This window comes from Chelonia mydas, chromosome 2 (genome assembly GCF_015237465.2).
Source record: "Chelonia mydas isolate rCheMyd1 chromosome 2, rCheMyd1.pri.v2, whole genome shotgun sequence".
NCBI classification, from domain to species: domain Eukaryota; kingdom Metazoa; phylum Chordata; order Testudines; family Cheloniidae; genus Chelonia; species Chelonia mydas.
In genome coordinates, this window is record NC_057850.1 from 189085853 (window position 1) to 189111050 (window position 25198).

Sequence of the window (25198 nt, forward strand, 5' to 3'; positions counted from 1 at the left end):
GCAGGAAGCGTTACACTTCTCGTGGAGGTGAATTACCAGGAGCGCTCCAGCTGCGGAGCCCAAGCGCTCTACATGCCTTGTCAGTGTGGACGCGTCCTGAGTTAGCGTGCCCGGGGCTGCTTTAATACATTCTAACTCACAAGTGTAGTCAAGTCCTAACTAATCACTGTACTAAACCATAAAGAAGAACAATCTAAACACCACTAATGCTCTTGCTAAGCAAGACCAGACGCTCCAACCAACCTTCACGGTCGGTAAGAAGGAACTAAGAGGGCATAGGGCTGGAGGCGCCTGATACACTGCCACATGAGCATGGCACTCCAGATGGTGCCACAGCCGGTCCAACAGAGACCTCTAAGGCAAAAATCTCTGACAAATGTACACGTGGGCACACACACCTAGAATGGAATTGACATGAGTAAGCACTCGAAGAAGAACTGTGTCTACACTAGGAGAGCTGCAGTACCCTGGGGAACTTGGGGAGGGATAGTGCCTTTCAGATGGTGTACCCTGGACCCTGTGGTGTGGCTAGTCCACACTGCAAGGGGCTTGATGCAATGGAGCCATGGCCCCCTTCCTCCTTTGGAAATATCCCCCCTTGGGGGTGTACATAGGGAGAAACCCTTGTGCTCCCAGAATGCAGGAGCTTTAATTGCTCGTGGTTATAGAAGTTGTCCCTAGGATGGGGCAGGCATGCAAGAGTGACTCCTTGTGAGCTCTCCCCTCAGACCCTGCCTAAGAACTAGGTGGCATACAGCCAACTTTGTCCATCTCCAACTCTGCCTCTGCCTGCAAAACAAAAGCAGAACTTATCCAGACCCAGGGATCTGGCTCCAGATTTCTCACTATATGGCATATAACTGAAATTTGGGATTTTAAATACCAAGTATGCAAAATTCTGTCTGTCCCCAGTGTCCCCCCCCCCCCCAAAAAAAAATTTTGGAACAACTCTGAATAGCAAATAAATGAGAGGAAAATTACAAGCTCTTCAGACATTGCACAAATAGACAAAAAGGTAAAATTAGCTGCAAATATTATTGGTTATGGATTATTTGATTATCTCCATGCATGAAATGGAATGCAAACTTAACAGAGAGTGACTTTTAGTAGAAAACCAACCATATAATTAAGGAATGAAGTTATGGGTACTCCACAATGTAAGATTTCCCACTGGATGCGGTAGGGTTGAACCTGAAAGCACTCTGGCTCAGGCATTGGGTGCAACCATTGGGGAGCCACAAATTCAATTTAATGAAATTTATGGAACTGCATTGCTTCTTTGGATTCTCCTCAGTGGCTGAGGAGGCAGGATTTGCCCCAACAGGAGGTTCTAGACCACAGTAAAGTCCTAGAAAACAACCCATGTTGCCTGGCAGCAGGAGGGATGGGAGAAGAGAAATTAAACTGACCTTCTGAAAAGATGATCTCATCATTGCATTCTTCCTCTTTACAGGAGCACATGAACAGCAGTCCACCAGCTGCCTTCTTCTCTTTCATAACACAGGTTTTTGAGCCAGGGTCCTCCAATTTATGTTCAGAGACTGGCAGAGCAGGATCATGACATATTGTTTCTAAAGTTGTGTTTGCATCATTCTGTCTCCTAAAAATGAAAAGGAGAGTTAAAAACCAAAATCAAAAGGAGACAATCCTATCAAGAGAATAGTTAGGACTCTTTCTGGGTAAAATTCACCCTGTTGTGAAAGTTAAGCTTATATAGTCTTACTGTAGCCTCATTGCACATGGATGAATTTTACCTTCTGTGGGCTTGTCTACACTGGGGATTTGTGCACTGCAGCAGCTCTCTCGGTATATAACCAGTGGACTTCAATTGGAGCAGAGTTAGGCTGAATGCTTTTGAAAAAACAACACCCTAACAATTCAAACTAAAGTTAAACTGAACTGCTTGGAAACCCAAAACAGACTTGGTTCAAATTTGAGGCAAAGGTAAATCATCCTTTCATCTGAACTGGTTCAGTGCTGTGTCTTGTTTTTGTCTAGTTCCTGTTTCTTGAACTTCCATGGTTACCAAGAAAATGTGGTAAGCACTGGATCCTCATTGCAGTCTCGTGGTGAAGAGATCCCTTTAAAAAAATCCACCCCCCCACAACATTGTTTCTGTGGTTATCAGCAAAGATGCCAAAAACCTTTGGAAAATTTTAATTAAAAAAAAATTAATGATCTCTGCAAAATCTGTGGAATTTCAGGGTGTTTTTTCCCCCAAGATAGTTTCAGCAGTGCGTATGTATTTTAAAAATATAGGGCTGTTACAAACCAGTTAGCTCCACTGACTTCAACAGAAGTGACACCAATTTACACCAGCTGAGAATCTGGCCCATACTTTTGATGCTTTTTTGGTCCACCTCTAACATTTCATTATGCAACATAAGAGATGGGACTAGAAGGACAACTCAAATGTATTTATTGACTCATTAAACTGGCTTGCCTTTGCTGTTTCTAAATACAGTTGCATTAACAATCCAGAGAATCTCAAACTGCACTGCAGCCACTTTGTAGTACACAGAACATTTATTTTACTCGTCAGACACAGAAAAAATATTTAATAGAACATTGCACTATTTCTACATTTGATGTGTCCATGTTCATTCATGCTGGACACCTTTTCAAGTGAACGCATGTAACAAAGCCATGGGCCTCACAGGATATTTCTAATGATTGATCATTTTTTCACCTATATGTTCCTAATTAGGCTTCAGCATTAACATTCAGTGACATATACGGAAGGTTTGCAAGTTTTCTATGCTGTTGCTTCTGCCTGGTTGTGAACTGAAAAAAAAGACAAGAATGTTTTGGTTTTCATTGTCAACACTGGCTTCATGACTAGAAGGGCAAGAACCATTTAATTCTAAATATGAACAGAAAGCTTAGATTCATCAAACACTTCAGGAAAGCATCACACGTCATTGAATTTTACATGCCCATGGTTTCTTTTGTCTCAGGTATAGTTAAATAATCTCCAAGAGTCACTATATTTAAACATGAGATAGAAAAAAGGATTCCTTTATGTATACACTATTATACACATAAAGCACTTCCGCCCACACACTGTACATAAAGCTCCTGTGATAGGCACATATAATCTAAACGATAGCATCAGTTTGTTGTTTAATGGTTTAACTTGAAACGTTGCTTTCCTCCATTCACAACAGATAACACAATCATGATCTACTCTTAAGAGTCTCAAATCTGTTTCTACTTTCTGTGTGCTGTGGGTGGATGCAGTTTAATGGGCTGAGGAAAAACATGACTCTTTTTCAACAGCAGCATAAGTTGGAACAGAACTGGTCTAAAAAACAAAAACAAAACAAAAACCAACCTTACACATTTCATATCCGAATTTTTGTTAACCTCAAGCAATTCTAGCACAGAGAAGAGTCAGAGGCAAGAGAATACAGTCTGTCATGGTGGCTGCACTTAGACTGAATGTTCCAGAAGAACGTTTTGAATGTCTTGACAGTAAGAGCAACTTCTAAATGACAGAAGTAGACCACCTTCTCCTAACCCATAAAAAAGAATGAACTTACCATACTGCTACACAGACTTCATTCTCCTTCTCACAGATGGAAGTGCGGTTGCAGTTGCTATTGCAGTGACCTTGCTGTGTGCAGGTTGTCACCTCCACATCACAGAATTTACACAGAGCATGCATTTTGTATCTATTTTCCTTCATTTGTTCCACAGGCAAGATACCATCAGCTGGAGGAGACAGAGAAATAAAACACCGTCGTAACATCAGCATATCAGACTGCATTAGAGTTCATCACAATGGACAGTTTTACTATCAGTCACAAACAACCCCCTCAGTAAGTCAGGGATATCTCAAATTTGCCCAACTGGAAGATCACTCCAGCAACATGCCAGGGGCCATTGGTGTTCTCTCCAGCCCTGGTTTCCCTCAACTCCTGTTGACTTCAATGGAAGTGAAGGTGCTCTGTGCTAGGAAGGATTGAGCCCAGTTTGAGTTTCATTTGCATAAAAGAAGAAAGTTGCATCTACCCTTATTTTTAATACAGGGGTGAGCCAACATGCAATATGTTGCAACTTTGTTCTGAGCAGCTTGGCAACGGAGGATGACATAAGCACGGCATACTGGGAAAGGAGTGTACTTGGGAGACACCATCATAACTCTAACCCAGGGTGGACACTGTGGGCTTGTCTTCATTGCACTGTTACCTTGAGGTATAACTTGAGTGTTGTCCCTGCTCTGATTCCTGTCCACACACAAAAATCCCTAGCTCGAGTTAAGTGGTGCGTTCAACTTGAGCCAGCTGGCCCTTTGGGGGCATAGGTTGAAGCATGAGTACGGATGATACTTGTGCTAGTAATGCAGGGAGGACTCATCTACTTTGTGCTGCTAATCCAATCATCTTGAGCGAACTCTGCAGTGAAAACACTCTGTAAAACTCTAAATTCCAATTGACGCATGGGCTGAATTTTTGGCTACTGCTCCTTTACACAGTCACTGTTGGGATGGGTAGCAGTAAAGGAAGAGGAGACAATTCATCCCATTGAGGCCCCAAGTATGATTTTCAGGAAGCATATTTTTAGTTCAAATACTATTTTGAGATCCCAACATGACTGCAAGGAACAGAAAATGCCTAGGTAGAGACATATTTACTTAAAATAATACGCAACTATCTGAGATGGAGAAGACTGACTATAATAGTTTCAATACAATTCACCCATAAAAGTATGTAGAGCCAATTTAAACAGATATCAGGTTTTACTGATTACAATACTTTCATTGTAGCCACCTGTAGATGAAAAATATATTAATTTGATGCTATATGTCCAAATGGTGTTAGTCAACATACAATAGGAGATTGGAGATTCATAAAATTCCCACTCCTCCACAAGCACTACAATCAATATTGCCCCCTAGAATTTGAAAATATTTACCACGTTTAGAAACACTTTTCAATAAGAATTAAATATACGTGGCCGGATGCCAGAATAAAAAAGCACCGATGCTAAAATTTTCAGCAGATCTTTGCACCACTGTAAGGGGGTCAAAGAAAGGGGTCCCACACTCTTCCTTCCCTCAGCCAAGCAATGCCTCCTTTCTAAACACGTTGTGGATTTGACCCTATGGGTCTGGTCCTACTGCCATTAAGATCAATGGCAAAACTCCCACTGATTTTTAATAGTGCAGGAGAAAGCCCTGTGTGCAGGGGAAAGAATGGCATAAGCTGACTGGGAGTTTTCATTAGGGAAGAGCATGCTGGCAATATGTTACAAACTAGCTAGAATTTAGGCCTTAGATAAACATTCATCTTATTAATTACTTCTATTGCAATAACTCCTAAAGCTTGCAATTAGGATCAAAGCCCCATTGAGTGCTATACAAACACAAAGGAACAGTCTTCAGCAGCTCACAATCTAATCTAGTATAATACATCAAATCTATTGAAATTAGTCATTACAAATTTTTTGCTCATCTCTGTGTGTGACAATGCATCTCACTTAAACATGCACGGTACCTTATTGGCACTATTTATTAGCTGGATATAGAGTAGCTCCTAGATGTCCCAACTAAGATTAGAGCTCCCTTCTACTTGGGGCTGTACATACACACACTAAAAGTTACTCAATGACTCTAAAAGCCTATGATTTAAATAGGAAATAGGCAAGACCAAAAAGGAGGGAGAAAGGAGGTATTACTATCTCCATTTTACAGATGAGGAACTCAAGCACAGAGAGCTTAGGCTCAGATTTTTAAAAGTATTTCAATGGGAGTTAGGTGCCTAAATACCTTTAAAAATCTGGCCCTAAGATGACTTGCCTGAAGTCTTACAGGAAGACTGTGGCAGAAACAAGAACTGGACTCTCTGTCAAGTCCAAGCCTTCACTGCAAGGCCATCCTTCCTCACACACGATACAAAAATGCTCCAACTTCAGAGCTCACATTTTAGGGCATGTCTCATTGTACTGTTTTTTTTTAAGATATAACTTCAGCATTGCCTCTAACCTGACTTCTGTTCACATACAAAAGCTCTAGCTTGAGTTAAGTGGTGCATTAAACTTGAGCCAGCTGGCCCATCAGGGAGCGTGGGTTAAAATCTTGAGTGTTTCTGATGCTGGAGCTAGGAATGCAGTGCTGACGCAGCTACCCTGTGCTCCTATTACACACACTCAGTGCTTCATGAGTGTTGTTCTCTCACTTTAGCTAGGCTAATTTGGATTGTAGATAGAGCTAACACTGCAGTGAAGACAAGCCTTTAGATAAGCTGTTTCAAATACACAGTGTTTGATGACAGACAGGGCCAGATTCAGCCAAGCTTCTGCTAAGATTCACCCCCTGTAACAAACCAATGACAATGTCTCTGGATTCACCCCAAGAAGGGAATCTCCATTCCAAGCCCACTTGATTTAAAACAATCAGTTTGGGGGAAGCAGCCCATTTTAAAGTACAGTACATAGCAAGGGCACAAATCTAAAACAAGAGAGAGTCCTAGGCTATGATTCAGTTGTTAGCGAGAAATCAAAGGAAGAATTCTGGATAGTCAATATTAGCTCAATTCAGGAGCCAAAAAAAAAAAGGGGGGGGGGGAGTTAGGACATCCAGTCTGACTTCACTTTGAATTTTCCTTGAAAAGGATGGTGATAGAATCTAGGAGTTCAGTACCTCAGTCACTATTCCCCATACCATTCCACCCAGACAGATGCAATGGGAACAGATGGGGCAAGGGGCAGACATATTCCTATTCAAGTAGAGGCTGGTTTGAAGTGTTGGCCCTTAAAGACGGACTATGTTTTTCTTGATATTGTTATGCAGCTCTAGCAGGTGTCTACGTGCCATTCATTGCTTTAGTTCTGCTTTGGCTACCCTGAAGGCTCAGACTGAAGTTTGACTTTCCCCAATCGAGCATTTATTGATATGTTGAAATCAAATTGGTGACTTTTAAACTGTGCAAAACGGACATGAACCAAAATCTGCATCCAGATGCAAACTTGGCCTCTAGCATGCCTCCCTCTCTCCTGTTAACCGGCCATACCAAACCCCTGGATGTGAACACACCCAAAACTCCAGAAAAGTTCAGATCTGCTTCCAAGCTATGTAGCTCAGGGCTGTCTCCAACAAGTTTGCACACTGGTTGTAGGATGAAGCATTGGTAGGGATCTCCTCGATGGGAATGCATTGTCACTCTCTCCATGCTGTACATCACTCGACTTACTTGACTGCACCATTCCCAGGTTCATGCTGTTACAGTCAACATCCTAAGGGTTTCTTGTATTCAGTTGAGCAAACACAGCCATTTGGCCTTTTTAAAGCAGAAACGGCCTCTAATTTTGCATGAATGAAACTGCCCATGTAACTAGTATTTGCACACATGTAAACTAGTATTTGCGCACACAAAATTAGAGACTATGCTGAAGCCATTCTAAAAGTTGTTTTCAAGGCAAGTATAATCTCATATGATCCTGTAATGTTTCTCTTATTTAGACTCACAGATTTATAGGACCAGATTTTGTCTCTCCCTTGTATTTTTGCCCTCCAAATAGGTCCAAAACAAGGGGCAGCGTTTACTTGGCCTCCTGTATTCTAGTTGTCACTGGTTCTTCCAACAGACCCAATACAGCACCGATCACTCATGAAATAAGCACATGGCTATAGGTAGAGACGGAAATTCAGATTAAAATATATGGACCATACCTATCGATCCCTAGATCTAACCTGGGACAATCCCTTCACAGCTCAAGACATGAAAGGCCTTAGAAATATCAGTGCTGTGTGTTTTGGGGAGCAAGAATCGTGGAACAACGATCCTCTCCACCTTGGCTCACTTCCCAGCTGCGGCTTTCCAGGTACACATATGCAATACACCTCACCCAAAGTCTATTGACTGTTTTCACATTGTTTGCATTGTGTCTCTCATGTCTGAGCGTCTAACTTTCACTGAGACCTCAAGCTATAGTCCATGTTCCTTTTATTTGTTGAGTATTGTGAGCTAATAGTAGGACTGTGAAAAGCCCACAAAATGTAAACAAAACTAAAACTAACATGCTTTTTTTTGTGGAATATCTACATTGAAAACCTCACTCGGGCCTCAGGGAAGACTTTTAAAGCTTTGGCAAACTCATCCTGCTCATAACTCGTGAAGTATAATTGCTGCCATTTCTCTTCTCTCATTCTTTATTACTTAGGATTTAGACACAAAATAGTAGCTGTGAGCTGGACTGCCCCGCTTTAGAAAAGCCTACTGGGAGAGTGAAGGGGAAGCCAGCAAAACTGAGGTTTAATTCTTGTGGAACTATCCTGTCTGCTGTGAGAAGCATGGATTTGGGACCCCAGCCTCTCCCAGCCGCACAGACCTTGGGAATTTGCAGGAAGGAAGACACCTTTATCAAAGAGACACGAGATATTATGTAGAGAGAAGTGCATGTCCCTCTCCTTCCTGGCAGCACAGTTCCAGAAGAGCCTGTCTCTGGTTGGGCCCCTTTGCAGCCACACACCAGCCGCTATAGAGGAGATCAAGCTCTTTTGCTTCATGCCTGAATGTGGGCATCGAAATCTCCAGGCTTTGCCGGGGACAGTGCTGCTGAGAGCACCTTCCCTGCTCTGCCCTCTCCTCTCCACTGCCCTACCCTTCCCCACAGCAGAGCTCCATTTGGGCTGAATGCTACAGCATCCACATTGTGCAAGTGAAGAGAGCATGGTGTCAGGGAGGTAATACTCCTTCCTTTCTAGGCGGCTATTTCCAAAGGTGTGGAACAATGATCCAAGCACTGAGGATCCCTGGGTGAGGGAAGAGATGATTCCAGCGTTTATTCTGAACAGTGAAAACAGGATAAGCTATTTCAAAAAAATGCTGGGTTCTTTTTATTTGCTTTCTGGTTTTGGGGCCTTTAGGGTGCACTTGAATCACTTTTTCAAGCTTTTCTCTACAATCCTGAGTTAGAAACTTAGTGTTTTTAAATCAATGAAAACAAATTCCCATGCAATCATAGGACTCCAGGAGCTGGGGCCTTAAGAAAAACACCAAATATTGTAAGACTTCTGATAAAATCATGAGAGTTGGCAACACTGCACCAATGCTTGATGCTAGATCTAGCACTGAGTCACAATGTGATGTCATTGTGACCAAGGCCGTGGGAGCCCAATGGACTGAAAATCACTATTTAAACAAAATATTTATATCTTAAATAGTAACCATTTAAAGTTTACTCCTGTTCATTAGGAATCTGTTTATATTCTTCTCTATTTAGCTCCTATATGGTCTGCTACAAATTTGTGTCACATTTGACACCAAACTTCATTCAGCAGTAGGCTCAGAAATGCCAATTGGGATTAAAAATGTCTTTTAAAAATAATTCAGAGTTTACTCATCATGAGAAGTGCTCCTTAGATTATGAGATTTCAAAATGCGGGAGCCAGCAAAATGGTGCAGCTATCCTCAGTGTTAGCCCTCAGTGACATCACAATTGGCTGCTTTTGAGGTCATAAAGAAAGCATGATGACTTCAGGTGGGAAATAGGCAGCAGGAGCAGATAAACACATGAAAAGAGAATCTAATTCAGAAACTATTTCTAGTTGTGCAATAAAAAGGAAACAGCTCCCTTCCCCCAGGAATTTATGACATAAGTAGAGCTGTTACAACAAAACAGTCTTCAATATTTCCCATAAGGTATCAGTGGGTTTTTGAAAGGTTTCAGCTGTAATATCTAGATATTCATGTACTCAAGAGTTGTGAATCTGTGGTTTGATATATGCAAGGGGCTGGATCCAGCAAAGTGCAGGTGTAGAATGCTGTGTATATAGGCACAGTTTGATTCTGCACCAATGAAGTTAATGAGACTTCTAAGTGATGAGCAGGAGAGGGAGGGAAGGAGAACCAGCACTGAACACAGTGTTTAAATGTTTTGCAGAAGCATGGCCAGAAGGCTCAAGACCTTGCAAGAGCAACATCTTAATTAGAGCACTGCTGTGCAGCCAAGCTACTCTTGCTAATAGTAGAAGAAAAGTCAAGGAAGGGAGCATGTAGTTAAGTGTCTCATTTGTATCCTAAGAATAATGTTTAACACTATGTCTCCTCAGACACAACCATTCCTTTTCTTCCACTGCTTTTGAGTGCGCGCAAGCAGGACACAAAATGGACTTTCACTCAATGAGGAAGACTGGTGCTTAGCCTCACAGTTACAGGGCTAACAACACTTCCTAGTCTCCCCAAGCACACCCTGTCAGGTCAAGGACTCTTAGCCATCTCTGGTATCTTAAGGTGGAATCACACAATTCTCCCATTCTCAGACCAGGCCCTGGGTTGCAGTCTCCCATGTATCAACCATGGTTTACTTTAGCAGGACTAACCTAGGCAAGTTCTGTTGCCTTCAGGAGCCATGAGAGTGGTTAATGCAGTGACCAAATAGCCTCCTTAAAGCAAAGTATCATTTAGTGTTAGAACATAAGCATTTAAGAGAAAACTTCTTAAAAACAATAAAACTGACTACATACTACTAGCTTACCAGGGTTGAACCATCTTCCCTGCAAGGACCCTGGAGTGACCAACTCCTTATAGAGCTCTTCCACAGAGCCTCTCTCTGTTCCAGTTTGTCTCCCTGTCAGAGCTGACAACTCCCTAGACAGCCCTGGCAACCCCATTCTCTTCTTTTCCTCGGAAGGCTTTTTAACTGTTCAGGGTTCTTTTGATCTCCAGCGATGTTCCCTCTAATTTTTGACAGGCTGTGTACGCAAAAAATTTCTTCTGTGCAATTTTTTGTGCGTGCGGTGTTTCGCCGTGTGCACGGGGTTTAGGATCTGTGTGTGCATGCACACGCGCTCAGCTTAGAGGGAACAGTGATCTCCAGGCCGCACAGAACAGCTGTCTCCCTTCAGCCTAAAGCCTGGAAGCATGCCACTGTCTTGTAATTGCCCCTGATGTTGGCAGAGCGGCTGCTTATCTAGGACCACTGCCTTCCTGTTTATTCTTCCCACCACCCCTCTTAAGCTAGACAAATACATTCATACAGGAGAGTCTTAGAACCTCAGTATACAATAACTTCACTTCAACAACCAGGTCATATACCATGCTCATAAAATGGTTACCTCTCAGAGCTCAAAACATTCATGCTGCAAATCAGCCGTGTGTCTGCCAAATTTAGTGCTTATCCTCCATAGATAATTTTTAAAAACTTGCACTTATGTGTAACCTGCTCATTCTCCTGCTGGAGCACAACATTGCACATCCTGAACCACACCGCACAAGGATCAATGCTACAAGCAGAATGATATCTTCAAAACGGGAAGGCACTCAGCAGCATTGTGAGAGACTAACAATATCCTGGGCCAACCTTATGGAATTAAGATAAACTTTACTGAATTAAGTTAAACCTTATGGAATGAGGTTTAAAATCTTTGGGGTCCATTGTGTTAAAAATGCAATTGTGTATGTGTTAGTGTGTGTAACACTTCTAGTAAGAGGGGGACACTAATGTACTTGCTCCATTAGCAACCCTTTGAAGCTACCCCTGGAGAGGTGCGCAGATACTAGTTCAGACTAGATTCTCCAGGGACCAACAGACAAAGAGAGGGTTTTTGGATAATAGCCTGGTTTCAAACTGGCTCAGGGCATCCTTCATGATCCAGCAAACAGACAAGACTCCTGGTCCATGGAAGGCCCCAGTCCTTAGGAAAGGTTGGTAGGACTGACTAGGCTGATGGAGGCCCCATAAAACTAAGTACTTGTTTGGAACTAAAGCTATAATGAACTCAAAACCACAAGGAAACCCTTTGGGTGTTGAAGGGCTGCTCCTGCAGAGCCCACGTTAGGGTTGGGGTGGTTTCTTGTAAGCTTAGTAATGTGTGGGTAGATTCTTTTATTGTTTTCTCTGTAGTGCTCTCACCTTAAGAATAAAATAGGGTTGCATAGGGAGTGCTGGATGGTACCATATAATTGTGGACAGTCACACCGTTAATGGTGACGGAAGGGAAACGAAGCCAGTGTGCTTGGGCAACCTGTCTCAGCTGGGAATAATTCAGTGAAGACAGGCAATAATTTAACCTGGAGATACCCGGGCAGAAGGGAGAGAGAGAGAGGTGATGGCGAGGGGAGTTGGACACCTGAGAGTGGGTGTCCTTGCTGTACCAGAGGGAGGGGAAATACAAGTGCAGGTGCCATGAACAGCGACAAGCATATTAAATAGCACTGTAAAGTGGGGAAAGCGGCTATTTCCAAAGGTGTGGAACAATGATAATACATGCAGAAGGAAAATAGAAAAGAGTATGGAACAAGGAGTCAGAAATTTCAGTTAACTATTGCGTGCAATGGAAGAATCTCTCTATTTTAACAGCATACAGAAGTGGTTAAATTTTAGTTAGGGATTACTACAAGCACAGATACTTAGAAGCAGAACTAAGTATGACAGGAGTGAGTGGGAGGGAAAGAACTGGGCTATAACGGCTCCCAAAGGAAAGTGTGCAGACTAAGGGTACATCTACACTGCAATAAACAACCCACATAACCAAGTCTCAGAGCCTGGGTCAATTCACTTGGGCTCACAGGGCTGTGGGGCTAAAAATAACCATGTAGACATTTGGGCTCAGTCTGGAACCCAGGTTCTGAGACCCACCCCCTTGTGGGGTTTCATCCCAAACCCAAAAGTCTACACTGCTATTTTTAGCCCTGCAATCCTGAGTCAGATGACCTGGACCAGCTGCACTGTGCTGCAAGTCTTTTACTGCAGTGTACATGTACCTTAAGAGGACTAAAATATATATTTAGCTGGACAAGCAATATGCCTTTCACAAATGCTTGACAGAGTATTTTACAAATGGTTAATCTAGCCCAGATTATGTCTACATAGGATTAAATACTGCTTATTTAAGAGATTAAAAGAGACCCCCTCTGGTCTCACAAATGAACATTATGCATTTTATGACCTTTCTTAAAAGTTAAGCATAGGAAATGAAGCACGAACTCCTATATTCCACATTAAGGCTGTGATAAAGCACAACAAAAGACAGGAAATTCAAAGCTACGGCTGACACCTCATCCTCAATAGGACTGGGTTGCTTTGTGAATGAAAGGGAAAGCATCAGTCTTATATTCGAATTTCCTGTTTTTTTTTGTTTTGAGTCATATATGTATAATGTTATTGAAGCAAAGTTTCTCTGCAGCCTTTGGAAGAAATATGCCCATGCAGATCTCACTGGTGTATGTCACACATCAAGCTACATGATACACAGTGGTTTCAGTCTGAAGGCTGTCCTGCAGTTGTACTCATTCTGTGGGTACATTACAGTTTTTGAAGACTGTACTCGGTACAGTTTTCCATGCGCTGAGAGCATTCGTACCTTTGTGGCGCGCACTACAGAAACACACACACACTCTTACTTACACATGTATAATGATACCTAATTATAAAAAAAATATTCCTCTTTGATCGTAGGAAATTGCATATTGTGAGAATAATTAAACGCTGCCCAGGCATCCTTCTTAGGAAGCGCTCATTGGCTCATTTTTCAGATATTCCAGAAAGAGTTCACCCAGCATAGAGGAGAGGAAGGGTGTTCTCGTAGTTGAGGCACAGGACTGAGAGTCTGGTGTCTGGGGTTCTGTTCTCATCTCTACCACGGACTTCCTGTGTGACCTGGAGCAAATCACTTAAGCTAGCATTTTTAAGAGACTCCACTAATTTTGGGTGCAACAATTTTGGGATAACTATCTTGAGGCACCTACATCCAGATCCTCAAGAGATCCCTAAATACTTTTGAGGATCCGGGCCTTAGATTTTCAGAGACGGCAGAGAGCTGCAGGTCTTATTTACTTCCACAGCAGCTGCAATTGCTAAGCACTCTGGAAAAAATCAGACCCAAAGTGTCTCAAGTTGGTCAACCAAAATTACTGGATGTATTTGAAAATTCTGACCTGAATGTCTTTGTGTCACAGTTTCCTCGACTGTAAGTGGGAATAATAGATTTCCCTACTGCACAGGGATTTGGAGAGAGGCTCATGCATCAATGTTGGTAAAAATATACTATATTTCCTTGATGAGAAGGTATAATCTAAGGGTATGTCTTCACTACGTGCTGGATCGGCGGGCAGCGATCGATCCAGCAGGGATCGATTTATCGCGTCTAGTCTAGACGCAATAAATAGACCCCCGAGCGCTCTCCCGTCGACTCCTGTACTCCAGAGCCGCGAGAGGCACAGGCAGAGTCGACAGGGGAGCGGCAGCAGTCGACTCACCGTGGCAGACACACCACAGTAAGTCGATCTAAGTACGTCGACTTCAGCTACGTTATTCACAGTGTAGACCAGGACTAATAGAAAAGTACTGTGTTATTAAGTGGATCTATTTCTCTCTTCCAAGTGTTTTGGTTAGGGTTGCCAACCCTCCAGGATTGGCCTACAATCTCCTGGAATCATCACTGGTCTCCCGATGACAAATGAAAGCAACATGGGAGATTTTAATAGGATATGTTAAGAAAATGACATTATGTCATGCTGGGGAAAAAATCTCCCAGAATAGCTTCAGTCACAGTTGGCAACCCTAATTTTGGTTTGGGTGAGGTGCACCCCATGAGTTTGGGGTGCACAGGTGATGTCAACACAAAAGAGATAAGGTGTTATTCCTCTAATATCCTGGGATCAACAAAGCTACAACGACACTGCAAACAACATATAAACACGAAGTAATTTTCAACCAAACCACCAGTTCTGCCTTGCTTTATGGGAAAAACCTTGTGAAACTTGATGGCTCTGAAGTTTTCACCCAATGCCCGATGAAGATTTGCTTGAAACTTGCCTGGCCAAACAGTTGGTGAACTTTGGTAAACGTTGCCTGAGTTTCAGTTTTTGTTATGAATATTTTTCATAGTTCTAGTTCTAGGTCGGTGAAATTAAAGGGCCTGATTCTGATTTCACTTCCACCCTAATACTTTGGGAGTAAGTTCACTGATTTAAATGAGATCAGAATCAGGCCCAAAAGACTGGATGTTAGATTTTTAAAAAAGAAAATCAAAAGGACTCCTAAAATATAACCCTGAGTGGGCTGCATCTGTTCTCATAAAACTTAAAGTGTCGCATTCCTGCACTGATAATACTTCATAATTATGATGCACCAGACACATAAATGGCATATGTAAGACCTAAAAAGATTTTGGCTCAGATTATGTGGTTTAGAGTAAGAAAATTATAGTGCTGCTGTTTAACTTTTTTTTTTTTTTTGAACTCTGATAGAAGAGTGCATACTACTGTTTCTAGATTTTTTTCAAACCATGATTCCTCATTGAGCTCCTTCACCAATGCACCCCAGAATCCATGGTGCCAGTTTTTGCAGCACTTCTAGGTACTGACTCTTGTACCTCCTTTGATTTATGGGGTGCTTCATGAATCTGCGGACTTTATTCTTTGTCTGATGTAATCAATCTAGCCATCTATGATTGGAAGTGACCGAACAAATTTACTTCAGCGAAAGGAATAGGAGGAGGGGAATGTGATTCACATGTTGAGAATCTCCACTATTCCCATATGAAACATGCATATCGTTGACTAACCCGCCTGAAACTTTTATAAAACTTTCCATAAACATCCAGCATATCCATGGGACTCATATTTATCAGTTACACAAATCATTGTTGTAAAGACCCACAGGTGCCCATGAAAAATGAGTATTTAAATGCATTAACCAGGCAATTGTGCTTCTAACCTGGCAGTAGTTATGCAGACATGCATATGCACTGATTTATACACATGTGCAAATACTTACTTTCCATATGCAATGAGTGCATTTGTATTTTTGTGGGTGCACTGTTACCATGTTTAAAAATCTGATCCTCCCTTATTTTAAAAAAAGTGAGCTCCCACTATAAAATTTGGATCCAGAGTTCAAGCACTAAAATTCAGGGGTGCTTGTTTCAGGGGGGGTTGTTTCAGCTCAGTATAAACATAGGGACATTTGCAAAATTTGGTCCTTTGCTTAGATTTTGAACTTCTCCAAATTTCAGCAGAAGTGGGGGAGGTGAGATCTAGATTATATTTTGGGCACATCGCTAAAAACATTCTTATAAGGCAGGGATCGGCAACCTTTCAGAAGTGGTGTGCTGAGTCTTCATTTATTCACTTTAATTTAAGGTTTTGCGTGCCAGTAATACATTTTAACTTTTTTTAGAAGGTCTCTCTCTATAAGTCTATATATCATATAACTAAACTATTAGTTTAGCCCAGCCTGCTGCCAGCCCTGGGATTCCGTTCACCTAGGCCAGCAGCAGGCTGAGTGGGGCCTGTTGCCGGGACCCGGGCTAGCAAGGGGCTGGCAGCCAGAACCCCAGACCGGCAGCGGGCTGAGCGGGGCCAGCGGCTGGGACCTGGCAGGCAGCAGCATGCCATTAAAAATCGGCTCGCATGCCATCTTTGGCACGCATGCCATAGGTTGCCGACCCCTGTTATAAACGTACTACAGCATTGGTCTAAAACATTAGTTTGCAATAAAATGAATTGTTCTAATATTATAGAATTCTATACAGTTTATTTTCTGAAGGCTGTATGTACCTCTTTTCCTGATCCACCCTAGTTAATCTAACTTGGAAAATTAATTGTATTGGAATAAAGACTTATTTTACCAAAAAGGAAATTCTCTGTCAATCTCTGATGGGCCAACAAGCTTTTGTGGCAGCTCTGTTCAGATCTTGTTGACTGTAAGGAAAAACTTCGAAAACTGTGAAAAAACTTTTTGCAAACAGTTTCATTGATACACAGCAATGTTTGAATGACAGATTCGACGGGAATAGCATGAGAAAGAAATTACTCACTTTCATAATCCATCAGCTCAGTTAAAATAGTAAATTGCTCTCCTCAAAGTAAAGTTAGACTGAAACTTAATCCTTTGGGAGCAAAATCACTTTGAATGGATTTGGGGGGGAAAATACACAACCTTCTCAAATTCAGCAGCATAGAGGGCTGTATTTGTTTCTGTCAGATTGGATGCATTCCCACCATTAATGGAAATTATAAACAATGCATTGAGAAGAGGACATAGCTCATAAAAACAAGTTTTTGAATGATATCCAAGAGATGTGGGGAAAGGGGGCGAATAAGGCTGTTCACAAATTTCTCTTCACTGCAGGAAGTGTTACCAGATTTAAAGTAAAATAAAATTCGTGGGTGAAATCCAGCCCTTATTGAAGTAAGTGGGTATTTTACCATAACTTCAGTGGGACGTGGATTTCACTCCATAACCAAACCCTTTAAAAGGCCCAATGGGCCAAAGGGCCCTGTCACTACCATTGACTCTAGAACACAAACACAAGGAAGTTACATTTGTACACCATGTTGTAAAACTGCTTTCTTCTAGGGTACATTCTCACGTAGATGCCTGTGGAATCCAGCATACATGACACTCATATTTAAAGGCTAGCATCACTCTGACACTAACAAATATGCACACGTGCATACAAGAAAAAACACTTCTTACTGCCTGCAATGGATTCTTTTAGTCACTGCACAATGTGCTTCAGTTGTCTGCACCAAAAGGCCTGGCATTACAACATGACGCAAGGATATTCTCAAAAAAAGAGAGCTCAGTGTGAAGGAACTTGCCAGGCTAAAATATTTAGTCTACCTGTCTGAAGGTGTGAAAGAGAAAGCAGTCTGTTCTAGGTTGGTTATGAAGTACAATACTGGATGTTTAGGCAGAACAACATTGTAATTAAGCTCATACTGTGAACTGTATGGATAGAGTTGATTTTTTTTAAAAACATATCTACCTGCGTGGAAAATACTTAATGAAAAAGCATTCTTTTATGATGGTCACTGTTTCCATAACCCACTGTCTCCTGCATGCCCCAAGCTTAAGATAATGACTATCTCCTACATACTCTTAAGACTACCTTAACAGTTCTTTTTCAATAGCCCAACAGTTCTTAAAGTCAGCATGTGCATTTTTCAGATGTCTTTTTAAAAAGAAAAATTCCAATTAGAAGTGCAAGGGAAAACCAACCAAAAGTCTGCAAAACAATTACTTCTGTAAAAGGAGGTGTTGTGCGGAGAAAGGAGGATGGGTTTAAGACTGAGAAACACACACCACTTGCTCAGATGAATCAGGAAAACCTTTCTTGGAAGAGCTCAAAATCAGACACACATTCCCTCTGACTCATAATTTTTGTTCAACTGTCTTTTCCTTGTAACAATTAAAAAATTTTAAAAGCAAAATGTGGCTACACTTCATGAGTTTTTACATGGTATAGTTCAGCTAGAGACATGATGTAGTATGGTACCAGCATATGGAAGGTACCTACTTTCTGTGGTATCTTATATAGGATTAATGGGACTAGATCTTCAGCTGGTATGAATCAGTGTAGCTCCACTGACTCCCATGGTGCTACACCAAGTTATACTAGTTCAGGATCTGGACCAATACATCTATTTGAGGGTAACTGGATTGTTCCAGAGGCTGGCCATGGCACATATTAATCCTTCATTTGTAGGTCACGGATTCAAATCCAGCTGTGGTAAAGTAGCAACTGGTGGTGGAGTAACTTTGTATATTAATGATAAGGTAGACTGTAAAGAAATTAGAAGTGATGGAATGGATAAGACAGAGCCTGTTTGGGCCAAAAAGCATGTTGCAGGAGAAAACTACTAGAGGTTCCCCTAGGATAGTGCTTCCCCCAGGATCAATTTGGATATGGATAGAGACCTCTTTAATGTTTTTAATTAAATAAATGCTACTGGGAATTGTGTGATTATGGGAGACTAAATTCTTAGAAACAGATTGGAGGATAAGTGCTACTAATAGTAGGGCCCAGATTTTCCTGGAGATCATAGCTGACACAATTCTTCACCAAATAGTTGCCAAACCAACAAAAGGTGATGCCATTTTAGATTTGGTATTGGCGAGTAGTAAGGACTTCACATAAGAATTGGTTGTAGGGGACAAGCTTGGTTTGAGTGACCATGAGCTAATTGAGTTTAAACTAAATGAAAGGATAAAAAAAAAAAATTTGCAACTAGGGTCCTTGATTTCAAAAGGGCAAACGATTAAAAAAAAGGGGCGGGGGGGAATTAGCTAGGGAAGTGGACTGGACTGAAAAACGCAATGTAATGCCAAGCCTCCTCCACATTCAGATCTTTAAGTCAAAGTTACAGAAACTATCTGAAGCCTGAATCACAAGCAAGAGGAAAAATATTGTGGGGAAGGGATGCTCATCCAGCTTGATCTGCAACCATCTCAAACAGGTGATTAAGAGAAAGCAGAAATCCTACAAGGAATGGAAGATGGGATGGATTAGCAAGGAAAGCTACCTCTTGTAGGTCAGAAAGTACAGGGGAAAAGTGAGAACTGCCAAAAGCCAACCAAAGTTAGACCTTGCAAAGGAAATTAAAACCAACAGTAAAAGGTTCTATAGCCATATAAATAAAAAGAAAACAAGGAAAGAAGTGGGACCGCTAAACACTCAGGATGGGGTGGAGATTAAAGATAATCTGGGCATTGCCCAACACTTAAACAAATACTTTGCCTCAGGTTTTAATAAGGCTAATGAAGAGTTTATAGGTAGTGGCAGAGTGGCTAATGAGAACAAGGATATAGGAGTAGAAATTACCACATCCAAGGTGGAACTCAAACAGCCTAATGGGACTAAATTGGGGGGCCTGGATAATCCCCATCCAAGAATATTAAAGAAACTGGCACATGAAATTGCAAGTCCAACAGCAAGGATTTTTAATGAATCCATAAACTTGGGGGGTCATACTCTATGACTGGAGAATCGCTAATATAGTTCCTATTTTTAAGAAAGGAAAAAAAGTGAGCTGGGAAACTACAGGCCTGTTTGACCTCAATTGTATGCAAGGTCTTAGAACAAATTTTGAAAGAGAAAGTAGTTAAGGGCATAGAGGTAAACAGTAATTCGGATAAAATACAACATGGTTTTACAAAAGGTAGATCATGCCAGACCAACCTGAAGTCCTTTTTTGAGAAGAGAACTGATTTTTTAGACAAAAGCAATGCAGTAGATCTAATTGACCTGGATTTCAGTAAGGCATTTGAGGCATGGGAAATTATTAGTTAAATTGGAGAAGATGTGGATTAATATGAGAATTTAAAGGTGGATAAGGAATGAGTTAAAGGAGAGACTACAACAGGTGATACTGAAAGGTGAATTATCAGGCTGGAGGGAGGTTACTAGTAGAGTCTTGGGACCAATTTTATTTAACATTTTTATTAATGATCTAGGCAAAAAAAAGTTGAGTGTGCTAATAAAATTTGTGGATGACACAAAGTTGGAAGATATTGTCAATACTGAGGAGGAACAGAATATCACATAAGAAGATCTGGACAACCTTAAACTGGAGTAACAGAAACTGGACAAAATTTAATAGTGCACAGTGCAACGTCATGCACTTAGGGGTAGACAAGAACTATGAGCTGCCAATGTGATGCAGCCATGAAAAAGTGAAGTCCTAGGATGCATCAGGCGAGGTATTTCCAGTAGAGAGAGAGAAAAGCGTTAGCACCATTATACAAGGCACCGGTGAGACCTCATCTGGAATACTGCATGCAGTTCTGGTCTCCCATGTTTAAGAGAGATGAATTCAAACTGGATCAGGCGCAGAGAGTGGCTACTAGGATGATCCAAGGAATGGAAAACCTACCTTATGAGAGGAGACTCAAAGAGCTGGGCTTGTTTAGCCTAACCAAAAAAAAAAAGGCTGATGGAAGGTATGATTCCTCTATACAAATACATCAGAGGGATAAATACCAGGGAGAGAGAAGAGTTATTTAAGTTAAGTGCCAATGTGGACAAGAATAAATGGATATAAACTAGCCATCGTTAAGTTTAGGCTTGAAATTAGATAAAGTTTTCTAACCATCAGAGGAGAGAAGTTCTGGAACAGCCTTCCAAGGGGACAAGTGGGGGAAAAAACCTAACTGGCTTCAAGACTGAGCTTGATAAGTTTATGGAGGGGATGGATGACAGGTTGCCCACAATGGCATGTAGCCAATCTCCAGTGGCCAGTGATGGGACACTAGATGGGGAGGGCTCTGAGTTACTATAGAGAATCTTTTCCCAGGTGTCTGGCTGGTGGGTCTTGCCAACATGCTCAGGATCTAGCTGATCACCATATGTGGAGTTAGGAAGGAATTTCCTCCTGGGTCAGACTGGCAGAGACCCAGGGGAGGGAGGGCGGGGGGAGGATCCCCTTCCTCTTCAACATGGGGCTTGGGTCACTTGCCGGTTTAAACTAGTGTAAATGGTGGATTCTCTATAACTTGAAGTCTTTAAATCATGATTTCAGGACTTCAGTAACTCAGCCAGAGATTATAGTTCTATTACAGGAGAGGCTGGGTGAGGTTCTGTGGCCTACAATGTGCGGGAGGTCAGACTAGATGATCATGATGGTCCCTTCTGGCCTTAAAGTCTATGAGAAACTGGAAACTTTTTCTAAGCTGTTTGGTGGCCTACATGAAATGACTTGATGGTCTCCATAAAGTTCACAGTGGACTAATGATAAGATCACAGAAACACCATTTCAACTGATACCCATAGGGAAGGGAGGCTCAGCATTAAATGAACATGGAAGCTGAAAAACCTGTTCAATGTTGGGCAAATCGCAGTGTGGGGAAACATGTTCTGCTGCTACTGTATGCGTTCACTAACAACAGGAGCTGACTCTCTGGAGCTGTCAGTCTGGCACTTTTCACAAACACTGCATTAACTGAGAACATCCATTTAACAGAACGGGCCTTAAAACACAAAAAATGCCTACGCTTTCCAAATTCAACAACATGGTAATTTAAACAAAAAGAAACTCTCCATGGGAAAGGATACATTTTTAAAAATTCTGTGGATGCAAAATTTTATAGCCCATACATATTTGAAATGTCCTTTATAGCAGAGTGGCTTAACTCTTTGTTGCTTCTGGAGATACTAATCCAAATTCTGACTTAGGACACAAGTAAAACCAGCTTTTGGTGCTAAACAAATACCTGATGATTCTCAGGGTTTAAGGCCCGAAAGGACCATTCATCTCATCGGACCCTCCTGCATAACTCAGGATAGGAGCCAAAACCAGCAGTTTCTGCATCAAGCCCACAACTTCTGTTTGAGCCATTGTTTACCTTTTAAGAAGATAGCCAGTCTTGATTTAAAGATTTCAAATGATGGAAAAATCTATCCAGTCTCTAGAGAAGTTGTTCTAATGGTTAATTACCTTCACTGTTAAAAAAAAAAATTGCACATTTGTATTCTGAATTTGTCTAGCTTCAGCTTCCAATCATTGGAACGGATGCTTGTCCACTTCAGTGATTCTCTACACAATCCATATTGAGCGTCAGTCCAATGATACTCTGCTACTGGCCCCGTGCCCACCCCTAGCCTTTGCCCCCTTACCTCTGTCTGGGTTCCTCCCTGGAGACACAACACTGCTCCCAGCCCCAGCTGGGGGGAGAGGTGTGGACAGGGGTAAGGGGGCTGGCTTTCAGCACCTCCATTATTAAAAGGGTTCCAGCGCCACTGGGGGTATGCACTAGTCCAAGTTATCTGTTCCTCCATTTAATGAGCACAAAATGCATGATTTTTTAAAATAAAGTTCACATTTTATGGGAAGGAAGACAGTTTTCTTGGTGGGTATGGTCCATGCCAGACTACAGCTGGGGGGCGGGGGAGGGGGAGGGAAATGTAGATGCCAGTTTCTTCTACTTTGATGCATGTGGTGAGTGGTAGTAGCAGAGAGGTATCAACATTAGCTTTGAAGGTTAAGATACTTTATAATGATTGCAAATGAACAATGGTCTGCTTACAGCATTCACCCCCAACCTTCACCAACCAGGACAGAGACCAGTGTTTCCAATTTGACACCACTGGTAAGCACATGTGACAAAACACACTGCACTTAACACCTGCAAAAATAGCAAAGTTCGAGGAAGTACAACTCAGCTTCACAATACAATATCCATCAAAAGAGCCATGATAGAAAAGAGCCATAAAATGGTCAAGTAACACAAGGCAGGGCCACCTTGCACCAGCACTGCTCCTTGATGACTCATAACACATTGAAGCTCTTAACTGGGGAGAAATGGGGAAACAGATTAGTCCTGTGTCTTGTTTAACTTGGCACAGTATAGGAGAGGAGAAAAAATGCAAGACTGACTGGGCTTCCTGATGGCCTTGGGGCTTTCATCCAGAAATTCTGTTGAAGAATTACTGTGCCACCGTCATGGCACCATCCTTCCCTCCCTTGGCCAACAGAGATGCTTAGGGATGGAGTTCCGTAGGATTGAAGGGGTTGAGGAGGAAGGGGTTCCTGCAGGGCAGGCGCTGTGCTCCATAACACAGTCCCCCTCCAGAGCGTGGTATTTCCTTGTGGAAATATGAAGAGGAAGGAAATTATGTTGGCTTGAGCTGCGAACCAATCAATGAGAGGTCAATGAGACAGTGGAGCAGCAGTCACCTCTACATGACAGCTCTTCTGCATCCTCATATATTACGGCATTCTTGATCATGATCAATAGGGTTGATGAAGCTGTGGCCTCCAAAATCCACAGCCCACCGTATCCCTCCCATAAAGAGGATGGTTCAAGAAAAATCCACCAGGTAAATCTCAAAGATTTCCTTCTCTGATCATGGACCCATCCTACGCGGTTTTCAGCAGGCACTGTATGTGTGTGTGGGGGGGGGTGTCTGGCATCAAGACACCCATAGCCATGCTGCAAGATTTCCATGGAGTCAAGTTGGGAATAAGGGCTCTTATAATATGTTCCCAGAGGAAAAGGCGGGGGTGGGAGGGGCAATTACAGTGTAATCACTGAAAACATAAAGAAGAAGAAACATGTTCTTAAGTTTTTTATATTTTTATATTGCTTCACATTTTGGGCCAAAGGAAAACACAAGTCGCCTTGTAGTCATGTAATGCCTTACTCAAAATAACAGAGAAGTGCTACTCTGGGCTAATTACTAGCTCCAGAATGAATGGAAGCAAAATTACTGTACTTTGCACCTATCAAGATCAGCCTCAAAACTGCAAACTTGGAGCAATTTCTGTCCACCCAAGGAATATTTTAAAAGACTAGGCAATTTGAGAAAAAACTAAGTGAAAAAGTACTAATTACACCACATCATAATTCCCTCTCCATACATCTATTTTTTTTTAAAACGCAAATAAAATACTTAGACATACCAACAAGCACTTCAAGATCTAAGGGGGAAAGTGCTAAGTATTATTATTATGATGGCTTCAGATGTACTCCAAACCCAAAACTCGCAAACAAGTTCTGTGAAGTTGGGAGATAGAGATTTCTCTTTCATGGGCATAAAAACATATATATATATAAGGACCAGTCCTGCTAGGCATTAAGTGATTTCAGCTCCCACTGAAGTCCATGAGTATGACAACATAGCAGCTGGGAGCAAACCTCTCGCCCTGGTACATATATTTGCAGCTAGTGCACTAAAAATAGCAGTGTGGACATTGCCGCATCAGCTGAGACTCAAGCTAGCCGCCTGAGCTCAAGTTCATGCTACCCCATGGCTCTGAGCTCAGGCAGCTAGCCTGTGCCTCTCCCAGTGTGGCAACATCTACACAGCTAATATTTAGCACGCTAGCGCAAGCCCCACTAGCACAAGTCTATCTACCTGCGCTGGGAAGCTCACTCCCAAGCTGCAGTATAGACAGGTCCTAAGGGCTTTTCTAGATTAATGAGCAACTATTATCGCCAACAATGTCAAAAGTCACTAGTGGCTTTGGGTGCCTGATGTGAGAAACTTTGAAGGGTATGATTTTCAGAAAGTACTGAGCCATCCATCGTCTGAAAACTAAGCTCATTTCAAGTATCTCAAAACCGCACAAGGTGTTAAAATGTGGAGGCACCCAAAATCCTCAGTCACTTTGAAGTTTGGAACAGTCCACAGATGAAAACCATAACCCACTAGTAATTCAGCCATTTTCAGGGGCAAAAATAGAAACTCTTGACCAAGGTTCTTCACTTTCTTGTACGATCTGTAATACTAAAAATTGCATTAAAAATGCACTTACTGTAGTTAGTGAAATGAGCTAAGAAAATTCCTACCCTCAACCTCTTGTCATCCAGAAATTGCAGAGACCCCAAAAGTCTGAAAACAGGTATGCGGACTCATACACTTTTAGTGCTGGAATACTGACAGCAGGAAAATTGATAATGGCTTATCTACCCCTGAGGTCTGAAATACCTAGACTCAATGGAATCACAGGTTAATTTCTGGCAGAGC

The 25198-nt window shown here is 41.9% G+C and overlaps 1 protein-coding gene across 4 annotated transcripts in view; it reads right to left on the minus strand.

Moving 5' to 3' along the window:
• The window catches only part of TGFBR2 (transforming growth factor beta receptor 2), a 95992-nt gene that overhangs the window by 44869 nt on the left and 25925 nt on the right, over window positions 1–25198 (minus strand). For all 4 annotated transcript variants that reach the window (XM_037890380.2, XM_037890382.2, XM_037890381.2 and 1 more), the window contains 2 exons: window positions 3543–3714; window positions 1410–1600 (listed from right to left, as the gene is read on the minus strand). In XM_037890380.2, the coding sequence (XP_037746308.1) occupies window positions 1410–1600; window positions 3543–3714 (363 nt within the window). The remainder of the gene's footprint in view (window positions 1–1409; window positions 1601–3542; window positions 3715–25198) is intronic.